The 19,733-nt window shown below is 44.9% G+C and overlaps 1 protein-coding gene across 1 annotated transcript in view; it reads right to left on the minus strand.

Annotated features, from left to right (window-relative positions):
* vwa8 (von Willebrand factor A domain containing 8) overlaps nucleotides 1-19,733 on the minus strand; it is a 47,282-nt gene that overhangs the window by 23,556 nt on the left and 3,993 nt on the right. The window contains exons 5-26 of the mRNA XM_034561765.1: nucleotides 16,367-16,534; nucleotides 15,859-16,023; nucleotides 15,352-15,401; nucleotides 15,111-15,219; nucleotides 14,903-15,007; nucleotides 14,677-14,805; nucleotides 13,562-13,696; nucleotides 12,981-13,058; nucleotides 11,427-11,587; nucleotides 11,053-11,166; nucleotides 9,869-10,049; nucleotides 8,731-8,808; nucleotides 8,514-8,629; nucleotides 8,273-8,373; nucleotides 7,691-7,797; nucleotides 6,035-6,106; nucleotides 5,312-5,388; nucleotides 3,778-3,853; nucleotides 2,697-2,832; nucleotides 2,087-2,206; nucleotides 1,560-1,765; nucleotides 50-201 (exon numbers count right to left, since the gene is read on the minus strand). Coding sequence (XP_034417656.1) covers nucleotides 50-201; nucleotides 1,560-1,765; nucleotides 2,087-2,206; nucleotides 2,697-2,832; nucleotides 3,778-3,853; nucleotides 5,312-5,388; nucleotides 6,035-6,106; nucleotides 7,691-7,797; nucleotides 8,273-8,373; nucleotides 8,514-8,629; nucleotides 8,731-8,808; nucleotides 9,869-10,049; nucleotides 11,053-11,166; nucleotides 11,427-11,587; nucleotides 12,981-13,058; nucleotides 13,562-13,696; nucleotides 14,677-14,805; nucleotides 14,903-15,007; nucleotides 15,111-15,219; nucleotides 15,352-15,401; nucleotides 15,859-16,023; nucleotides 16,367-16,534 — 2,636 coding nt within the window. The remainder of the gene's footprint in view (nucleotides 1-49; nucleotides 202-1,559; nucleotides 1,766-2,086; nucleotides 2,207-2,696; nucleotides 2,833-3,777; nucleotides 3,854-5,311; nucleotides 5,389-6,034; nucleotides 6,107-7,690; nucleotides 7,798-8,272; nucleotides 8,374-8,513; nucleotides 8,630-8,730; nucleotides 8,809-9,868; nucleotides 10,050-11,052; nucleotides 11,167-11,426; nucleotides 11,588-12,980; nucleotides 13,059-13,561; nucleotides 13,697-14,676; nucleotides 14,806-14,902; nucleotides 15,008-15,110; nucleotides 15,220-15,351; nucleotides 15,402-15,858; nucleotides 16,024-16,366; nucleotides 16,535-19,733) is intronic.

The following is a 19,733-nucleotide window of genomic DNA, read 5'->3' on the forward strand; positions in this document are numbered from 1 at the left end:
GTGTGTGTGTGTGTGTGTGTCATCCGTGTGCTCCTGGTGCATTGCTTACTCCTTAGCTAGCTTGACAGAGCTGGGCTTGGCTCCAATGGGAATCCCGTGCTTGTGCAGCGCTTCGATAAGAACCTCTCGCGTGTCTTTGTTGTACGAGTCGAAGTCGAAGACGTTGCGTACCACGTTGGCCAAACCCTCGCCGGGGAATTTCTGTGGTTTAGAAGAAGGTAGGCGTAGAGGAAGTAGACAGGGAGGAGGGCGAGTAGGATGAAAAATAGGGAAAAAAAAGCAGAGAAGATGGAAATAAAGTTAATATAATTTACAGGTCTTCAACAGGGGTCAGTGCGGGGACACTGACGGTAACTCCTCTCTAGACTCTCTCAGAGCTGACAGGCGAGGCACCCTTAGTTATTGCGTTTGTGATATGATTGGAGAGACACAAGTTGTATTGCCGCAATACATTTTCTGTATTGCACAGTAACTATGGCGACAGGTTGGTAGACGGAGAGGGAGAGGGAGAGGGAGCAGAAGCATAGACTACACTTTTAACCTGCCAAGAAACCCGAACCAACAATGTTGAGAAACATTATCCAGGTGCTGCTGGTAACTTTAAAAAAAAAAAAAAAAAGGCATTTCTATGTATTTATTTATTTTGAAGAACGAAGCCCGATGAAGGCTGGGTATTGTTTGTGCGTAACAGATACACGACTCTCGATGCTGAAACGAAAAGGCTTTTGAAAACAGAACCGTTGCCGCCGTACACGTGACCCGACCCTTCGCTCGAGCAGCACCGGGTCCACCGTCTAGACACGAGTAATCTTGAAGCTGTAATCGAATGTTTGGACACTTTTTTTTTTAAAAGGACGCAATGCTTTTATCTTCACAAGGAACGGCCCTGAATCGTGGGGCATTGTGAGGACCATTGTGGCACTTTGAGATGTGCAATGTAATTACACTGTTCGGGCCTATAAATTGCTGCACAATCAACTGGTTACAACTAAAAACATTGAATAGATGTAAAGAGCACTGGGCAGTATTGACCTGGGTTCCACGTTAGCACGGAGGTACATTTATGACCAGATGTGAAGCGGTAATTAGAGCCTACATTGGCTATTGCCTCCAAAGAAGCAAATTAAGACTTGAACTAAATCCCCCTGTATCTGTCCCACTCCTGCAGATGTCAATAGTGGTGGTGATTAATGACAGAATATTGTGGCCAGTGGGGAAATCAAACATAAGGTCTCGCCCCAGTGAATTATTGATCTGCAGAATTCCACCTCTTCTCGAGACCCTGTTCATCTGGTTATTCTTTCTGTTCAACGCTGACTAAAACAAACTACTTTTGCGAGATGTTGCAAAGATCTTGCAAATTCTCGTTGGTCTAGACTGAGGCAGAGACAGGGTCTCCCCCTCTCTGTCACAGCTGTGCTGTGAGGACACTCTCATGCATTATTAAAGCATCTCGCAGTGCAGGATTAAGGTCACATTATCTTTATGAAAAGAAGAAAAAAATAGACCAAACCTGATAAACGAAAAGAAAAAGAAATGCATCGTATCCGCCGTCTCACCTGGAGGTGTTTGACTATGTTGACCACCTCTCGGGTGGAGTAGGGGTAGGTGATGGTGCCCTGATCGGCCATGGACCTCAGGTCTCCAAAGGCGGCCACCAGCTTCTGCAGCGTCGAGTCGGGAACGTCGGGGCCGTACTGTTTGAGCATAGCCAGCTCCGCCTGGGGCTTTGGATTGTCCACAGCATGGCAGCTGAAAATGTCACCTGTTCAGAGAACAATAACAAGAGTGAGAGTGTCACTCCATTTCATTCCACATATACCTGAAGCCAAGCACTTTGCTGCAGTGGTACTGATGCAAAAACACCTGAAACTAGGCCCTGACCCTAAACCTTCTGATGGAGACATGCAGCATCTACAGGCAAGGAATTATTGTTTTCCTTTGATACAAAGGGCTCATCCTTCAGGAGCTGCATCAGTCCCAATGTGCTTGGTCTTTTATATGAGTTTTTTGATAAAGAAAAGAAAAAAAGAGTCCTAGTTTTCTGCTCCAGGACGTGGGGGTGTTGTGCATGTGTGTGGCGTACCTAGAGCTCCAAAAAAGTCGTTGCCCAGGAAGGGAAAACCAGGTCGGTTAGCGAGGACGAGCATCCTGAAGTCGGGGTGCATGACTATGGTGTTGGGCCTCCCCTCAGCTTCTTGGGGATCTTTGCAGGAGACACGGTCACAGTTAGCGGGACATGACAAGCGAACACACCAAAACAAGTACGCACACTGCTTGTCCATGACTCGGTGTCTCTCTCTCTCTCTCTCTCTCTCTCTCACACACACACAAGCCTCACGTTTGTGTTTATGAAGTCTCAAGGTTGTGTTTACATTCCTCTGGGAGGAAGAGCCTCTCAGGAATGTTGAAGCTGTCAGCGACCACTGTGATTACGTGGACTACTGGGAAAATATACACTTTTATAGTCCAGCTTGCTCCAGAACCTACTGGTACCTGTCCATAAAGGCTTTTATCCTAAGCCTCCTTTAGTGGCCTGCATCTGATGTTTTACTCCCGTTAGTCTTCTGGGACAACCAATCCTCAACTCGTCCATCTAATGGTGCCGTGTCTGTCTGCACGCTGTATCTGGGACATCTCTTCTGTCAAGGTGCTAAACCCTGTATGTGTGTGTGTGTGTGTGTGTGTGTGGGTACCCGAGATGATTCTGCGTCCGTCGGCCAGGATCATCTCTCCGCTCTCCACCAGGGTTTTGAGGATGCAGGTGACGTTGGTGGGAGCTTTGTCTGCCTCGTCAATCAACAATATGTAACCGAGTTTCACTGCCTTCACCTACACACACACACACACACACACACACACACACACACACACACACACAAACGTGTGTCATAACGTACTAAAACAGTATTGCTGAACCTCCTCTCTGATGGCAGGAAACAACATGCACATGACAGAGACCGTAATGGCGGATCTGTCTGATCATCTGAGTAAAATGTTACGATGGACACAACTATTTAAATAGATCCCAGTTCAATCAAACAGGAATTTCATGCCTACATGCCCCGTTATTCCTATAGACTGTCACTTTCTCTCCTGGTGCCCCTGTTAAGGTATGGAACTAAAGCCGTAATAATTATGTATAGGAACATTTGAGATTTTAACCTCATGTACTGTAAATCTCTGCATAACTCACAGCAGCATTAGTAATAACCTCATTTCATGGAGGTGTGACAGTTTTAGCTATTTAACAGATTGCCTCATTGGCATGTCAAACTGGGACATGTCAATGGAACGTAGCCATCTTTAATTAACATCACTAGTTAGTGCTTTTCCTGAAGTGACAGGTCAAAATGTCGGCTGCGAAAAAAGCTCAATTGAAGTGGGACTTGAAGGAGTCAGTACAGGGAGGAGGAAGGAGAAATGGGTGGGTGGCAGAGACAGAAAAAAAAGATGGCGGGTGAGCAGCCAAGGGAATATGCAAAGTAAATCGCTCAATGTTATCAGTGGACGGTGTCGGGAGCGCTTCTTTTACGCCACCCCCGTTCTCTCTTGGCCTCAAAAGGCCACAACGCCAGCTGAATACCTTCAGGACCAGGAGTGAAAATATATATATATATATATATATATATATATATATATATATATATATATATATATATATATATATATATATATTATTTTTTTCTTCATGCATTTACTGACCTGGTGTCAACACTTAAAATATTCACAACACACACAGGAGGAATGATCCTATTAAAAGTGTGACTGACTGACCAGAGGAGAGTCCTCGTACATGATGATGCCGTCTCGGACTGAGGGCTGCAGGGTCAGAGTCTGGACAGTCGTATCTCTGAAGGAGCAAAAAAACAGACTTGAAATTTCTTTAATGTTTTATTGGGGGGGGGGGGGGGGGGGACGGACATGCTTATACATTTGACGTATAGGTCTTCAATGAATTGAAAACCTATACGCCAGCAACACAAACGTACCGCTGAAGCGTCTCCCAAACAGCATCGATTCCCCTGCGGTGCTCCCAAAATGACCTCTCCCTCTTTCTCTGAACATCTCCCTCTTCCTCCCACCCACCCACCTACCGGCCCTCTCTCCCTCCCGATATCGCGTAGCGTGACCCAGGAGCTGTCCTAGTTTCCTTCCTGGTCTCTTGCCTTTTCTGAACCACATCTCTGTAGGCTTTTGGTCCCGGGCTCCCAAAAGCCACATGCACAGATCCTCCTGCTTCTGCCCGGGTCTAATATTAGCTGCTGCTACAGTCGCTAACCAGGCCACGTCCTCGCTTGGCTCCACTTCGACTTTCACTTTGACAAACTAAACCCACGCGGGGGGCCGAGAGGAGGAAGTGGTGGTTTCTACATGCGGACGCTCGACCGTGATCTCGTTGAGGAGATTGAACCGGCAGCACGCCGCCTTCACAGCACACTACGCACTGATCTATGGAAGACCTAATTTATCGCACGTGTAAAGGTGTGGTTATATAAAGAATCAGGTGGACCAGAATTGACAAGGACTTCTTCGAATGGTTCCTCTGGATTCTGGGCATGTGACGTCCTTGTTCTGGTGAAAGATGGCCTAATTTACTGAGGACCTAAATAGTTTTTGACACCGTTTGATGGGAGGGCTGAAGGGGAGTAAGCAACATTGCTGGCTGCTCACATCTCCCTTAAATAGGGTTTCTTTGTTCCTCCTATTGGGGGAAAAAAAATAAAAGATAAAAGTACTGAAAAGAAACATGTGATTATTTGCTCTTACAAGCTCTTACTAATTTACCAACCGCAGTAGATTCAATTAGACCGTTTTAGAAACTGCCATCCTGTTTTGGAGATTCTCAAGTATGTGAACTTTTAATGGACAAGAATAATAAGTCACCCCTCAATTAACAACTGATAACCAAATTGTGAGCTATCTGGCAGCTGCCAGCTGGTGACCCAGATGTGATGCGGGGACATGTGAGCTAGATTCACATGAGTTGTCTGAAAGAAATTGAAAGGAAAAATAACCTATTGTGCTTTCTTTTATTTATTTATTTTGGAGGAAGCTATTCAGAGACAGTTTGAGACGGTGACCCAGAACGGAAAGAAAGTGGGACAAAAGAGAAGCTGCCAGGAGAAGCCGAAGGAATTGAGACAGGAATATAAAAGAGAATGAAGAAACCACGGCGACCGACATTTCGTCGTCCTAATTCTCCATAAGACTCTTGGAGAGAAAGTTCAATAGTTCATGTTAAGAAAAGAACAACATCCTCTAGTTCCTCCACTTTTTGGTGGAAAGGTGTTTTGGGTTTTCTCCTCACCTGTGGAGCTGCAGGTACTCTCTGGGCCTGTTCAGAAGGTGCAGGAATCGGTCCACTATTTTATTCTTACCGACGCCCTACGGAACGATAAAAGGGAGGGAAAAAAATACATTTAGCAACCAGCACAATTGCATGAAATCCTCTCACACCAGCTGTGTTTCAGTAACGTGGGCCGTGAAGAGAGAGGGAAAGGGGTGTCCGTTCCACGTGTCGAGAGGCAGCGCTGAGAGGGAGTCGAGCTGCGTCCCGGTTTGACGGTGCCACGTTCTGACAGGGGCTGTTTTGGTCTGGGACTCCCACCGGCGTCCCACTGTGCCCGCCGCCGCCGGCGGACGGCTGCCGAGTCCCCTCGGCCGCTCTGTCAGACGTCCAGTGAGCCACTCTGACAGCTCCTAATGTCTCGGCTCCGGCAATGCAAATAGATTCTACCGCTCACGCTCTCACGGCCACATAAACACCACTGCAGAAAACAACACACACACACCGACTTCACTCGCTTCTCCTCCTCCTCCTCTTCTCTTCCCCCTTTAATCCGGCACATTAGGGACCTGCCTGTGGGCACGGGGTGTCACTAAAGTGGGATCAAGAGCGTGATCATAAATCGGACCCCCGCGGATGAAGGCACATGAGGCCCAGTCTGAACAGGGCTCTTCCCTGGGAGGGCATCGGGACTTTAAAGCAGCAGCATTTTTGCACTCAACAAGCACGACGGGCGCCACTCACCTGGTTGCCCACCAAGAGGAGGTGCTCTCCTAAAAGGAAGTCCTTCAACATGTCTTCCATCACCATCATGTGCTGCAGCAGGGAGATTTAAACAGACAAAAGCGAATCAGAAATGAGTGTTGGGGACTTGGTTGAACCCAGAAGGGCAGATGTGGTGAATTGCATTTCACATATTATGGAAAGAGTTCTGTTTGTCCCGGTTTGAAGAAGAAGAACAAATTATTAATCTTAAAACCACATGAGTTTGAGTAGAAAATGTGGAAGTTTGCGCTCCCTCCCCCTCGGCTCCTTGTGATGTTAGACAGAAAACAGGTCATGCTAATAAAAAAAAAAAAAAGATGTAGGGCATCCTCGTTGCACTCGTCTTATCTCAGCCTCTTCCACTTTTATTTCAGTCTCCAACACGAGCAGGCAGAGGGAAGAAAAGGGTAGAATCAGGACTGAGAGAAAGAGAGAGGGAACAAGATCATTCTGGGTCACATTGCGTGTGCGGCATTGCCAACGGAGTGTCATCTCTTCAGATCAGGGGTCAGCAACTTTTTTGACATGAAGAGCCATTTTTTAAATGTTCTCGTTTATCAGAGTACCATATCAACATTAAGGCTAACATTAAGTTTAATTAAGCAAAGTTTACATCTCCAACTAACCTGTAAGTTATTCTATTCCATCCATAAAGAAAATGTGCAGAGCAACATTTGAAGAAATAATAAGGTCATTGTAATTATATATGACTACATAAGAAGGCTGCCATCCTTAAAAAACTACTTTTGATGTTGGAAATTTTTTTAAAACAACCCCAACATACCCGACTTTTCGCCGTTTCCACCCGGTCTGAACAGCCTCCCGTTTATCTCTGAGAGAGTACGACGTTCGTTTTTATCCGTTTACAGATTCACGGTATTTGAACCGCCTCCGCATTACAGTTGCTCTTTGTTATAACGATCACAACTAAAAAACGAGTTTTCCTGCCGCGCTCACACAGAGAAACACAGAGCAGAATCAACTTCAGATTGCTTTCTTATCCAATAAAATCCATCAATAACAGCAATCGGAGGTCAGTTGCGGAGGACTGGGCCAGGACTGAGATTAACGTCTCCTGAGACTCTAGTGTATCTGAAAAGAGCCGCGAGTCAACAACAAAAGGTCACAGCCCTGGAAGAAATATCAGCTAATAACAGAACTAAAAGTTAAATCCTTCATAATGAAATGATGTCACACACTGCAACAAGGACAGAGTTATATTAAAAACAACAAGAACAAAAGAGGAATGAGACTGAAGGGGGAGAAGAAAAGATCGGAGGTGGTGGATGACCTCACTGAACCGTGAATGTTGTGGGGGAGAGAAGTGATCTTTCTCGGTTTGAGAGAAACATAAACAAACACATTCTATTGTTTCTAATCTGGCTGTTTGGCTTCATGCTATAACAATCTGGGTTGTGTCCTGGAAATAAATGTATTTTTCCAACCGCGGAGGAATTGGTGCAGTGTCGCCTCTCGGTTACAGAAGTGGTTGAGACGGCAGGGTTTTAACTCCACCTTCCAGTATCGCATGGAACCATCGACATGGGGTGGTGCCAAATAAGGTAGGTTTATGTGAAACCCCCCCCCAAAAAAAAGTATTGGTGCATTGGTATATATTCGGCTGTGCGTGGTTACCTGGGGATTATCGTAGAAGAGCACATCTGGAACCTTCATTTTCTCTGCAGCGCTGTAGACGGGAGCCGACACATTGCCAATAGTCAACATGCCGTCCTTTATCGAACCTGGGGACATACAGGAGATGCAGTCACTCTGTGTGTGTGTGTGTGTGTGTGTGTGTGTGTGTGTGTGTGTGTGTGTGTGTGACTCCACGAGAACTCAGTAGCTTCTTCCTTCACATTTGTTGTTGCTGGGTATTGTTTCTTAAAGCCCTGACCCACATTCCGACATGCAGTCTGGAGGCTTTGGCGTGCTTCTTTGCCCCCCCCCCCCTCCCTCCCCCGACATACTTTAACCCCAATTCAAAATCTAGGACCCTGACGCATCTTCGTCTTCAAATTCCGCTACAACATGACAGAACAGTCGCTGGTGGGGCCCCCTCGATATTACTGTCACTGACACATTCGTTAGCACAGGAAGAAGCATCTGACACCGTCAACCATCTGCTCATTACACTGCAAAGACCCTTTGCCCCACGAAACGTATCAGAAACGCCGCGTAGTTGAATACATTCGGTCTAGACAGCTGACTGGGACTTACAGCTGAAGTCACGAGAGAGCTCAGCAGAATCGGGTGTGTCCTGTAGGGAGCAGTTGGCGAGGCTCTTTTGGAGAGAGGCACGGGCCAAGCTGGGCAGGAACCTAAGACACACACACACACACAAACACACTTCATCACCGGCGCACACAATCACAATCACATTCTTTTTGTGCATCACAAACCGGAATAAAAAACAACAAGACAGAAACCAGGATTTTCAGTGTGTGTATTTGCGCTCCACCTGGAAAGACAGGCCTTGTTGACGGCGTGAGCGACGCTCTCCTCGGGGTACTGGGAGAGACGGCGGCAGATCCTCAGCAGCTGTCTGGTGGAGAGAGAAGAGGCCAGAGACTGCGCCTGGAGATACACACACACACACACACACAAATAAATTACTCAGGTCGCACACATGTAAACAAACCAGGGAGTGTGCGTACAGACGCACCCCGTGCACTCACTGTGGGATCGTTCGTCTCGCGGAGACTGTGTGTGAGGTGCAGGAGCTGCTCGGCTGCTTCCTTTGGAACGCCACGAGTCTAAAGAGTGAGGAGGGGATGGGGGGATTAAAAAAGAGATGAGAAGGACTGATGAAGAGGATGCTGTTTATATTAAGAGAAAAATGGATTTTGAGAAATACTCACAAAATTGCAATTTAAAACCCCACTAAAAACATCCCCCGTCCACCGTGGAGGCATGCGAGAAAAGTTTTTTATCACAAATTCACAGTGACTCGTGGCCACTTGCCCGTACAAGTACAGGTACAGCCCGCTAAAACTAATGCAGTCGATTCCAACAGTGTTCTAATTGTACTGTAATTTGTAATGGCAACGTTCACCGCTTCTTTCTCTATGTCATACAAATCAATAAAAGGCAAGAAATGCCACAACAAATCAACATCACAGCCTGAAGATGACAGATTAACACCAGATAAATAAACTTCATGTTTGAGACCGATTCCTTTTCAACCCAAGAATACCATTACCCGACAACTGACTAAATGGAATCAAGGTGAACCGAACCATACGACATCCCAGCGGAGACCCAACCGAGTTGATAGTCTCAATTTATTTTGAAAAAAACTCAAAAGGCCGATAATAAAATGTCCCATCCCGCATTAAACCTCGTTTACCGACTCAGTTTGTTTAGTATCGAGTCCTGACTGAAAATAAGAGTCAGCTTTCCTGCAATAGGCCCCGCACTGTTAGACAGAAGTTGGCGAGTCCCCCTCACCCTCGACTAGTTCGTCACGCATCAAAAGGCAGCATCCAGTAAAGAGCAGTGTTTCATATTTGGAAGCTTTCATGTCCGGCGTTCAAAAGCTTTGAGTCAAGAAATAGAAGATGACATAATTACAGAAGCAACAGGGAAGCAAATGAAAAACACTTCTTATTGCTAAACTCCCTTTTTTTTGCTCAGGGGCCGGCTAAATAAATAAAAATATTTAATTGTTCTTGTTAATCAGTGGGATTGACATCCAGTTAAATTATTAAACCACGTCAACATTTATAAATACCAGTCAAGTAACAGCTTTTTGACCGGTTAGATCAAGTTTGCACACAGGTCCCTGTTAGGTGTGAATTAGTGGGTGTGTCTCACCAGTCCCTGTATGAGGTCCATCTCCTCTGCTCTGGCCATCGGGGAGACCGTGTGGTAGAGGAACATGGTGAGCAGCTCCGGACCGAGCCACTGCTGCTGACCTCTGCTGCTGCTGGCACCCACAACGGGGGGCTCCGCCAGAGCCAGCACCCTGAACGACGGGTGGATGGGGAAGATCGATCTGCGAACACACACATGTATCGTCGCTGTAGGAGAGCGTGGAAAGACAAGTTCACACGTGAAAGTAATTATTGGGCTCAACCACGCACTTTATTCCACGAGTTACACAATAAAAAGAGAAGTTTGGTTTTTGTTCGTGCCAACAGGAAACACTGTGGCGGGCTGGAGATCAGATTCTCAGAAAGGAGCGGCACAGACATGTTCAGAAATCCATATTTTCATATATACATGCATGTTATGTACACACACATTCTGTTCTTGGTTCATTCTCATCCTTCTCTCACTTTGTCATCTTTGCAACACCGGGAAACTTAAATGTTGAACTTGATAACAACTGAGACTTGTATTGCAAAGCACATTCAAATCCTGGTGGACACATAAACATACACCCACAAACACATTTTTTCTGAGCCACCATAGTGGAGGAAGAGGAAGTGGGTTTATTTCAGCCTAGACATCCCACCACAAACATCCTTCCTGCCAGCTTAGGTGGTTTTCACACACACACACACACACACACACACACACACACACACACACACACACACACACACACACACACACACACACACACACACACACACACACACACACACACACACACACACACACACACACACACACACACACACACACACACACACACACACACACACACACACACACACACACACACACACACACACACACACACACACACACACACACACACACACACACACACACACACACACACACACACAGTCTTTCTTCCTGTTGTGGCGCTAATGCTGAATGTAGTTACTGTTGTCTTTCAGGGACCACAGTTTTCGTGTTTCTAAGTCTGACGCAGATACAGAAATGCTCCCGACCTTTCCAACACATAGGCCTCTCTGTGTGTGTGTGTGTGTGTGTGTGTGTGTGTGTGTGTGTGTGTGTGTGTGTGTGCGTGTGTGTGTGTGTGTGTGTATGTGTGTGTGTGTGTGAGAGTGTGAGAGTGTGTGTGTGTGTGTGTGTGTGTGTACCTCTCTTGCAGTTGCTGGTCACTCAACTGCAGTTGTTCCTTTAGCGTCTGGTATCTGTCCCACCTCAGCAGCCTGGTCCCATCGTACAGATCCAACTCTCTGTCGTGGAGCAACCTAGGACACAAACCACAGTGGAATAAGCAGAGAGGTGTGTGTCTGTGTGTGTCTGTGTGTGTGTGTTATTTACAGCACCAACTTCCTTCACATTAAAATATTTTTAAAAGGAGAATCGATTCAAGCAGAGCAGCAGCGGAGAATTAAAGAAAGACATCACAGAATACACAGGATAATACAAGCAATAATATCAAAGCATTCTTAAAATAACACAGTGAGTCAATAGAGGAAACTGTATATTTCTAGCAAACTAAAAGTACCTGGACAGAACAGCCAGGGTTCCCAGGTTGACCCTGTGTATGCCGTCCAGAAGCAGCAGCTTGCCCTCGAGGGCAGCGGTGACCAGCGGTGACGGCCTCCACGCCGTGTCTCCGTTAGGGAGCGTGTACCTCTGCTGGAGAAGGTCCCTGGCCGTCATGTCCTGGAAGTCAGGGGGAGGGAAGGAAATGGCACAGAGGAAATGAGAAGTTAAGGGAGGATGTTGGAAGCGCGTCGGTGTTCTCACCGCCACACGGTGGAATCGGAAACAAAGCGGGCCGAGATTTTCTTCTCGAGATCCGGCCCTGCTGCTGAATCGCATATACATGCTTCACGGATAACAGCTGATAGCACAGTTGTGTTCGGCGGGGGGGAAACGCCTGTGGAGCGAGGCTGTCACATCCACTACCACGCTGCCGTGTCGCGGCACAGACAGCGGGTGGAGGAGGGGAGACGGGCGCACTTGCACGATTTGTTCCAGGCAGCGATCACTGATCCGGTAGCTGCTCCCCAGCGAGAATACATTTGGCATTTATGATGAAGTAGAATGAAGTAAGCGGGAAATGATACCAACAGGTCAGAGATCAAATGGACAGCTTTCTTTCTATATTTATTTTGTCTCACTGTGCCTGCTCGCGATGCCGTCATTCATAATCTAAACATGTGTACGAAGCTTTTCAGACTATTATTGCAGCAGCATGCAAAACCGGAAAAGGGCTTTTGATAATTTCTCTATTGAAGGAAACACACCAACAAATAATATATGTATATTCCACTCAAGCCTTAAATGTCACTTGCATTTAAGGCTTGATGCATTGAAACAGAAGTCTTCAGTGCGTACGTTTCGTGCACAATCACCACCCGGATGACTACATTCCCCACAATCACAACCACAACCACAACCACAGAAACATATATACACACACACACTCATAACAGGAGGATTTCGCAAAAGCTTTTCCATGCAAACACATATTATAACAGCCCTCCTTGGTTCTCCATCTTCCAATCAGAGTCAGTTTCTGGCCTGACGGGTGGCCTGAGGCCCAGGTAATGAAAGCCAGATGTTTGGTTTTTTTCCTTTTCCTTTTGGTCAAACAGCTGTCTTAATCCCACATAAATTTCCTTTCCTCAGCTTTACATGTGTGAGTTAGGTATGTTTTGATAGTGTATTGCATCTTGAACCATGACCTCCAGTATTGTTCAGCCATTAACTGATCAACTGATTACGTAGCAAGTGGGGAAATAATCCTTTGCATTGCTTTCGTTGTGTGACACAAGTGGAGAAAATCCTGGTAAGAGTCGATAAGCCCTTTTCTATCTTAGAAGGACCTCCTTTTATTAAAGTACCCCTTCCTGACTGGAGGACATTTGTTTGCCCTTCCTTCCTATTGGCTGACCTCCTTCATGACATCACAGGTCACAGACTGTGCGGGTATCTGCCACTGATACGCCTCCCCTCGCATAATAAAGCCGTTACGCGCTCTGCAGTGCTTCGACAGACACTAAAAAGCAGGAAGATCCAGACTGGAGGAAACAAACCGTTTTTTATTTACCTGGTAGAGCATGAGTGGCTCGATGCTGTAACCCAGCATCTCTGCGAACTCTCTTGCAATCACCGACTTGCCACAACCCTAGAAAACACAAAAAAGACCAGAGATCATATTCTGTGTGTGCACTGTATGGATCATGATGGCTTATGATGCAATATGACGATATTTTGCCTTTTATTTCAATTTAATTTTAGGAAAACTGTCGTAGTATAAAGAACACACCACCATATGAATAATATCTAAATAAAACATGTTTTTTGTATGCAATCAGAACAGTGGGATCTGCATTTCCACATTTTCCACACTTCCTGTAACATCCAACATACTTTTTGTGCAATCTGAGGAATTAACATTTGCCTATAGAAATAAAAAGTAGAAAAAGGATGCTTTATGTAAACAAATTAAGTAAATAAAAAAACATATAAAAAGGCAGGGAAACAACTGTATGTATGAATATATTTCAATAAAACTATTATTGATAGTGATTTTAGAAGATCAACCGGATCACAAACATCGCGATATTTACACTTGTGTATTGATTTTTTATAATAAACCCATTCTGTACTGGTTTCTGTGTCAGCTACCTTGGCTCCTATCAGACATATGTCCTTCACCATGTGGGACTGCATCATCTCCGCCATCAGCTGGGCGTGGCTCGGTGTACTGATGAACGTAGGGCTGCTGTTGGGTGGGCGCGTCTCCTTGATGCCCACTGGAACCTGAGGTGTGAGGGAGACAACAAATTGCCATGAAAGAGCAACAAAACAGCTTCACCATCCTCTAAAAGTTGTGGGGAAATAGTACTTTAAATAATAAAATCACAGACTTATCAGCTTTCCCCCGACACACGGCTGGGAAACAAAATATACGGCGTGTTCCAAAAGCGCAGAAAATACAGCTTCAAAGAGTGAATGAGAGTTATACATTTAGTTTGGCTGGAAGATCAGCAATCGCTTTTCTTAGAAGTCTGGAAACAAGGACACACACACACACACACACACACACACACACACACACACACACACACACACACACACACACACACACACACACACACACACACACACACACACACACACACACACACACACACACACACACACACACACACACACACACACACACACACACACACACACACACACACACACACACACACACACACACACACACACACACACACACACACACACACACGTTGATGAAGGCCAAGTGGTCACACTCACAGTGTGGGGGACAGTCAGATTATTTAAAATGATGATATATACAAAAGAAAAGGTATAAATAGCTGGCATTTAAAATTGCAAAAAGGTACCCTCTGGAATTTTTTGACCTTTCGTAGCACCATGGAGCATTTTTTATTTATTTTATTTTGTATGTAATAGAGTTCCTATTTTGTTTGTCTAGTGCACACAAATGACGACGCCCTTACACAAGTATTTTGCACGCAGGTGACACAAACACACACACCTGCCAACGTTTTTTACACTATTCAAACCAATCTACAGGCAAAACGTGACGAAAAGAGACCGCAGGATGCACAATGGATCTAAATAGGACAGGATTTGAAATACTCCATAGGGCACCTAAAGTGGCTTATGTCCTTAAAGGGTGTTGCTCACCCCAATGCCAAGAATACTCATCTGCATAACAGACTGGGGCTTTGGGTTTACACTGCATGCAGCCAGTCTGCTGGTACCTGAAAGGTGATCTCTTTGTCCGCGACACATAATGAGACATCTGCATGGCCCTCGAGATCCTTTGTCCTGGACACACTCAGGATGGCGCTGGGAGCTGGCTGACGAAGACCATCCAAAAGCTCAAATCTCTACGAAAAAAGGAGTGCCACAGAATGCATGTAGGTGACAACACATACAGGTGACAGTGAGGTACATTTCCACTGGTGGTTCACATCTTTGACTTACACCGAGTACGCCCTCCACAGCGGTGCGCCCATCCTTGCCCAGGATGCTGTTGTAGGGGTAAAGTCTCTGGATGAGCTGCTGGGAGGACAGCATGGGGAAGGCATTCTGCAACAACACAGAAAAGACCCTCGCATCCGTGGACCAAACAGAGCTCTATTTTTCTCTTTAATCCAACAGTAAGGCAGATTTGGTGGGCCTGGATTCTCACCAACACATGGAGGGCAGGAAGCAGGTTGTCCACAGGGAAGTCAGGAAGGCCGAGGCTGGCCGATTCCTGGGAGCACAGCGTGGTGGCTAGCGACAGCAGCTGGGACACCCTGACACAACATGTACAGCAGAATGTTGCACATGAAGTAATAATGAGACTTTGAAGACTTAAAAAATATATATTAATTTACAATGCAAACAATATTGTAAAAAGCTTCAGTAAGTGTTAACTTTTAGTTCACCTTTCTGCAGCAATGTTTGGTCCAATTGTGTACAACAGCTCCAACTGGTCCTGAGAAGAAAACTACGTATATCAAGATTATATAAAAAGGAGACAAGCAGCGAAAAATTAAAAAAATTAAATGTATTTGACCCATGGACTTAACAGATGGATTTTTTTACTCTTAATTTCTCACAAACTCTCAACAAAAAGAGTCCAAATTAAAAAAAAAATGTTTCAAAATAAAAAAGGTACAGGGTGTTTCATTTGGGGGAGATCCAGTATTTTGTCCCATTTTGCCTGCATGAGCTGCCTGTGAACATTCATTATAGGGAATGTTTTTATCATAGAAAGTAGTTCCAATACATTTTGTTCACACTGTGTATCATTTATTATTATGCAGGGTAATGAAAATAAGAACTCTGGGGAGAACGAGTTGGATGATCCAGGTGCTGTTCTCTCATCATTGGGACATTTTGTTGACGGGGAAATGGTTGGTGTTAGATAAGCTTGTAATTCTCAGACAAACCTTAAATGGAAGGTAATAGACATCTCTGGCCTGGAAGCGAGAGCGGAGAGGAGGATCCAAAGGGTTGCCCTTGTACTTGGGGACCGGAAGACCAAGAGCGATGACCCGAAAGTTCTCACTGACACGGACTATCTTCCAGCTGTCCAGCTCCTCTTTGGTGTGCTCCTGCAACGCATCGAGGCACAAAACACTCTGATCCTCTCCTACTGTCTACAACCTCCTGTCATTTTACACATGTCATCTCGAATGCAATTTGTATGCAAGTGCTGCAGGTATACACCCTTCATGTAACAAATACAGACACGGTATTCATGGCAACGGCTATTTTTTCTCCCTTTAAAAACACAAGGCGAGCACTGTAGGAGTAGTGTGAAAATGCCAACTGCTTAAGTGTGAAGATTCAGATAGATGAGGCTCCATAAACTGCAGCCAGACTGCAAAGCAGAAAGCTTCAATTGGGAACAGAACAGATCAGCGGCGTTGGACCTCTGTGGGTCCGAGTGCTGACCTGCAGCAGCTTGTCGTAGCGCTCAGATGACATGAGGAAGCGGCCGTCCTCCAGCTGCATCTCCCGGTTCTCCAGAAGGTTGTTGAGGACAGGCAGAACATTTCTCTCCGCCTTCTCCAGCCCCTCCAGGACCAGGACCCGACCTTGTGTGGCGGCCCTTACAGCACACTGGAGGGGAGGGACACACACACACACACACACACATAAGACTTGTCATTAGACCCAATCAATAGCCCAGAAATATAATTAGATATGTGGGGGAAGATGCTGCTATCGGGAAATGGCAGCTTTGTAAGGCCAAAACCTAATCATCGCAATGTTTTAACCGCAGGCCAAACCTGCTGCTCCATTGTCCAGCGGGACCTCTGACCCTGCCTGAATGTTAACAATGCTAAAAGCATTAATACAAAGAGCAATCCGACTGTGCACTGTACTGCTCCAATGATAAAATGAGCTTGCCATAAAGCCCTTCCTGAGGATGTCCTCACCTTATTGTGTTCAGAACATCCTCCAAACTTCTCCAAACCAAACTTCAAACAAAGTCTCAGACACTTTGTTTTCTTCGGAAGAGCCTATTTTCTACCACCGACTGTGGGTTTAAAAAAAAACATAGTTTCAACAGCGTGTGTGTGTGTGTGTGTGTGTTTTGTGCAGACGCACATTTCTGCCGAAATCCAAAAGCGCGTCTGACGTCAAGAGGCAGGAAACTTTAGCTGTCTGGGTTCGCCGCAGTGCAAGTGGCCATATAATTAGGTTAACATGTAAATACGTGGCAGGTTGTGTGGGAAGCAGAGCCATAAAACTATAGTGAGGACCAGATGCTCTATATTTAACTCGTGATCCATTTTCGGCACCAACGCTATAATCAGATAATTGTTAAAAATGTAAGTGACGCAGGATGGGGGTGGGGGGGAGCACAGACAGGCCTTGTACTCTGCCCGACACCAACTGTGCAAAAACATCCCACCAGAATGTCGGAGATTAGATAATAGATAGTTGCATAAATACTGAAAGGATTAGGAGCATGAATATGAAGAGTGATATAGAATGGCTTTTCTTTTTTTACATCTGTTCTGTTTCATAATGCCCCGTGTGTATTAGTAAAAAAAAAAAAAAAAAAAAGGCTTCTGCACCCAATGCACCTCAGTTATGCAGTTATGAATGCTCAAATCAACTTATGTGGAACTGGAACGTTTTTCTTTCCAAACTCATTGCCGGTAAGACCCAAATTGCATGAGATCATGAGGACCGCTTGTAAACTGATACACACCAACTAATCCTCATTACCGTGTGCTTTAAGTAGAGCTCTGGGCCAGAAAACAGCTAATTTAACCCAACTGGCATTGAAGAATTACAAAGACATTCAAATAGAGGCCATTATTTATTCAAAACTAAATGGGCGAGAAAAAACAACCCAAATTATATTTGATGACTTCCTCATTCATCCCTAATAATTACAGTAGGATGCTCACACTTCAGAAAGCACAATGGCCAAATACTTTGTTAATAGTTATTACTTCAAGAGAAACAACAAAGAACTTTTTACAAGTTTTGTTTTAGATGTAATGTGTTTTTTTGTGGACATTTCTTTTGCTTGGCTTTCCCTGATTTCGATGCTCGGTTGCCACAGGTGTGGCCCACTGACTGTACAAAATAAGATGTCCCCCACATGCTTCTGAAGTTGTCTAAGCTCAACCCTCTTGGGTTTCAGCACAAGAGGGTTGCAACTCGGTTTGCACACAGCATAAGGGCTTGTCCCCTTAAATAGGATCGCTTGGGTGTTTACTGCTTACATGTGACCAACGCATTTCCTAGAAAGTGCAACCAATGATTTTTGCTGCTGCACAGGCTGAATATTGGTTAGCTGGAGTGGCGGTGGCAAACACTTTGTAACTGCAACGGGGTCTTATTTGCAGTGTGGGTTTGAGGTAAGCTGCCTTAACGGGAGAGAGGTGACTGGAGATGTCGGAAATACAACAACGCATGTGATTACATCCATGTTAATCCATCCTTCATACTAACTTGTGGGTGTGGGATGGGAAAAAAAAGAAACAGTATAACTAAAGAGGCGGAGGGGGAGGGGGGGGGGGGGGGGGGGGGGGGGCTGACACGTTAAGTCTGAATTTAGAGCTCCGAATCAGCACAGGGCCCTGAGGAGTACTGTGATGTTCTAGTTCGCACACAAACACCTCCTACGATATCCGAACCTCTCAAAAGAGAACCGCTTGCTAATTTGCACCCACACGCTTCTTCAATCCCTCGCACAAAAATTAGCGTCAAATACTGTAATACACAACAACAACAACAACAACAAATCTACGTCATCTCCAAGTCTTATCCAATACACCAACTCTTTAAATTATTTATTTTTTAAGAGCATGTGCCAACACTTCCTTAGATGGCACAGAAATCCATTTGATTCGAGGAAGACCAGAAATAAGCAAACCCTTCACACCTATGGGCGCCGCCAATAATGCCGTTTCTATTTATGAGCTGTTTCCATGGAAACAATGGAGACCTGCTTTCATTTTGATGAGAAGGTGGGAGGCAGATGATTCCTCTGGGAGTTAAAGGGGTTGCTTGGTATTCCCTTGCTGCAGGAAACAGAAAACAAAGATCTCGACAAGCCGTAGTCGATGTATATTACTGTGTCCTCATTGGATGAGGACGAGGGGACAAACAGGAAAAAATTGATACCGATATCTGATAAGGAGCCAAAACATACTCAAAGAGCTGGATCGAGTAAAGTATTGAAGTTCTTATACAACGACTTTCTAATGTTACACCTGAACATGGTTGGCTGCACGTGTTGAAAAGCAGAACTAGCAGATGTTATACGCCAATGCTTTAGTGTGTCTCACTTTCCTGAAGAACAAGAAACACTGTTTTGATCACAAACAAAAGATGTAATTACTTTACTTAAAAAAAAAAAAATATATATATATATATATATATATATATATATATATATAAATAAAAAATGGTAATACAGGCAATTATATTTAACAAAAAAAGGCCTTAAAAAAAAGGTTTTAATAAATTTGCAGAATCAGTGCTTTCCTTTTATGGAACCCTGACATTCATTTTAGTAAATGGAATATCACCACGAGTCACACAACTATCAAATTAGAGAAATCAGCAAGAGCCAAACAAAACTGCCACATCAGCAGGGTGAAGGCCTTAATGCTTAATCTTGTTTGCACATAAATAGGCCCCTTTTACTTTCTATTAGATCACACAAAACACTCACAAGTATACGCAACTATGCGCAGTACAGATATGTATTTTTCAGTCAGTAGAGTATGCTTACGTCCACAGAGAAATCTTTACATATCCATATACACATACACATACACAGCTCAGCAAG

This window comes from Cyclopterus lumpus, chromosome 21 (genome assembly GCF_009769545.1).
Source record: "Cyclopterus lumpus isolate fCycLum1 chromosome 21, fCycLum1.pri, whole genome shotgun sequence".
NCBI classification, from domain to species: Eukaryota; Metazoa; Chordata; class Actinopteri; order Perciformes; family Cyclopteridae; genus Cyclopterus; species Cyclopterus lumpus.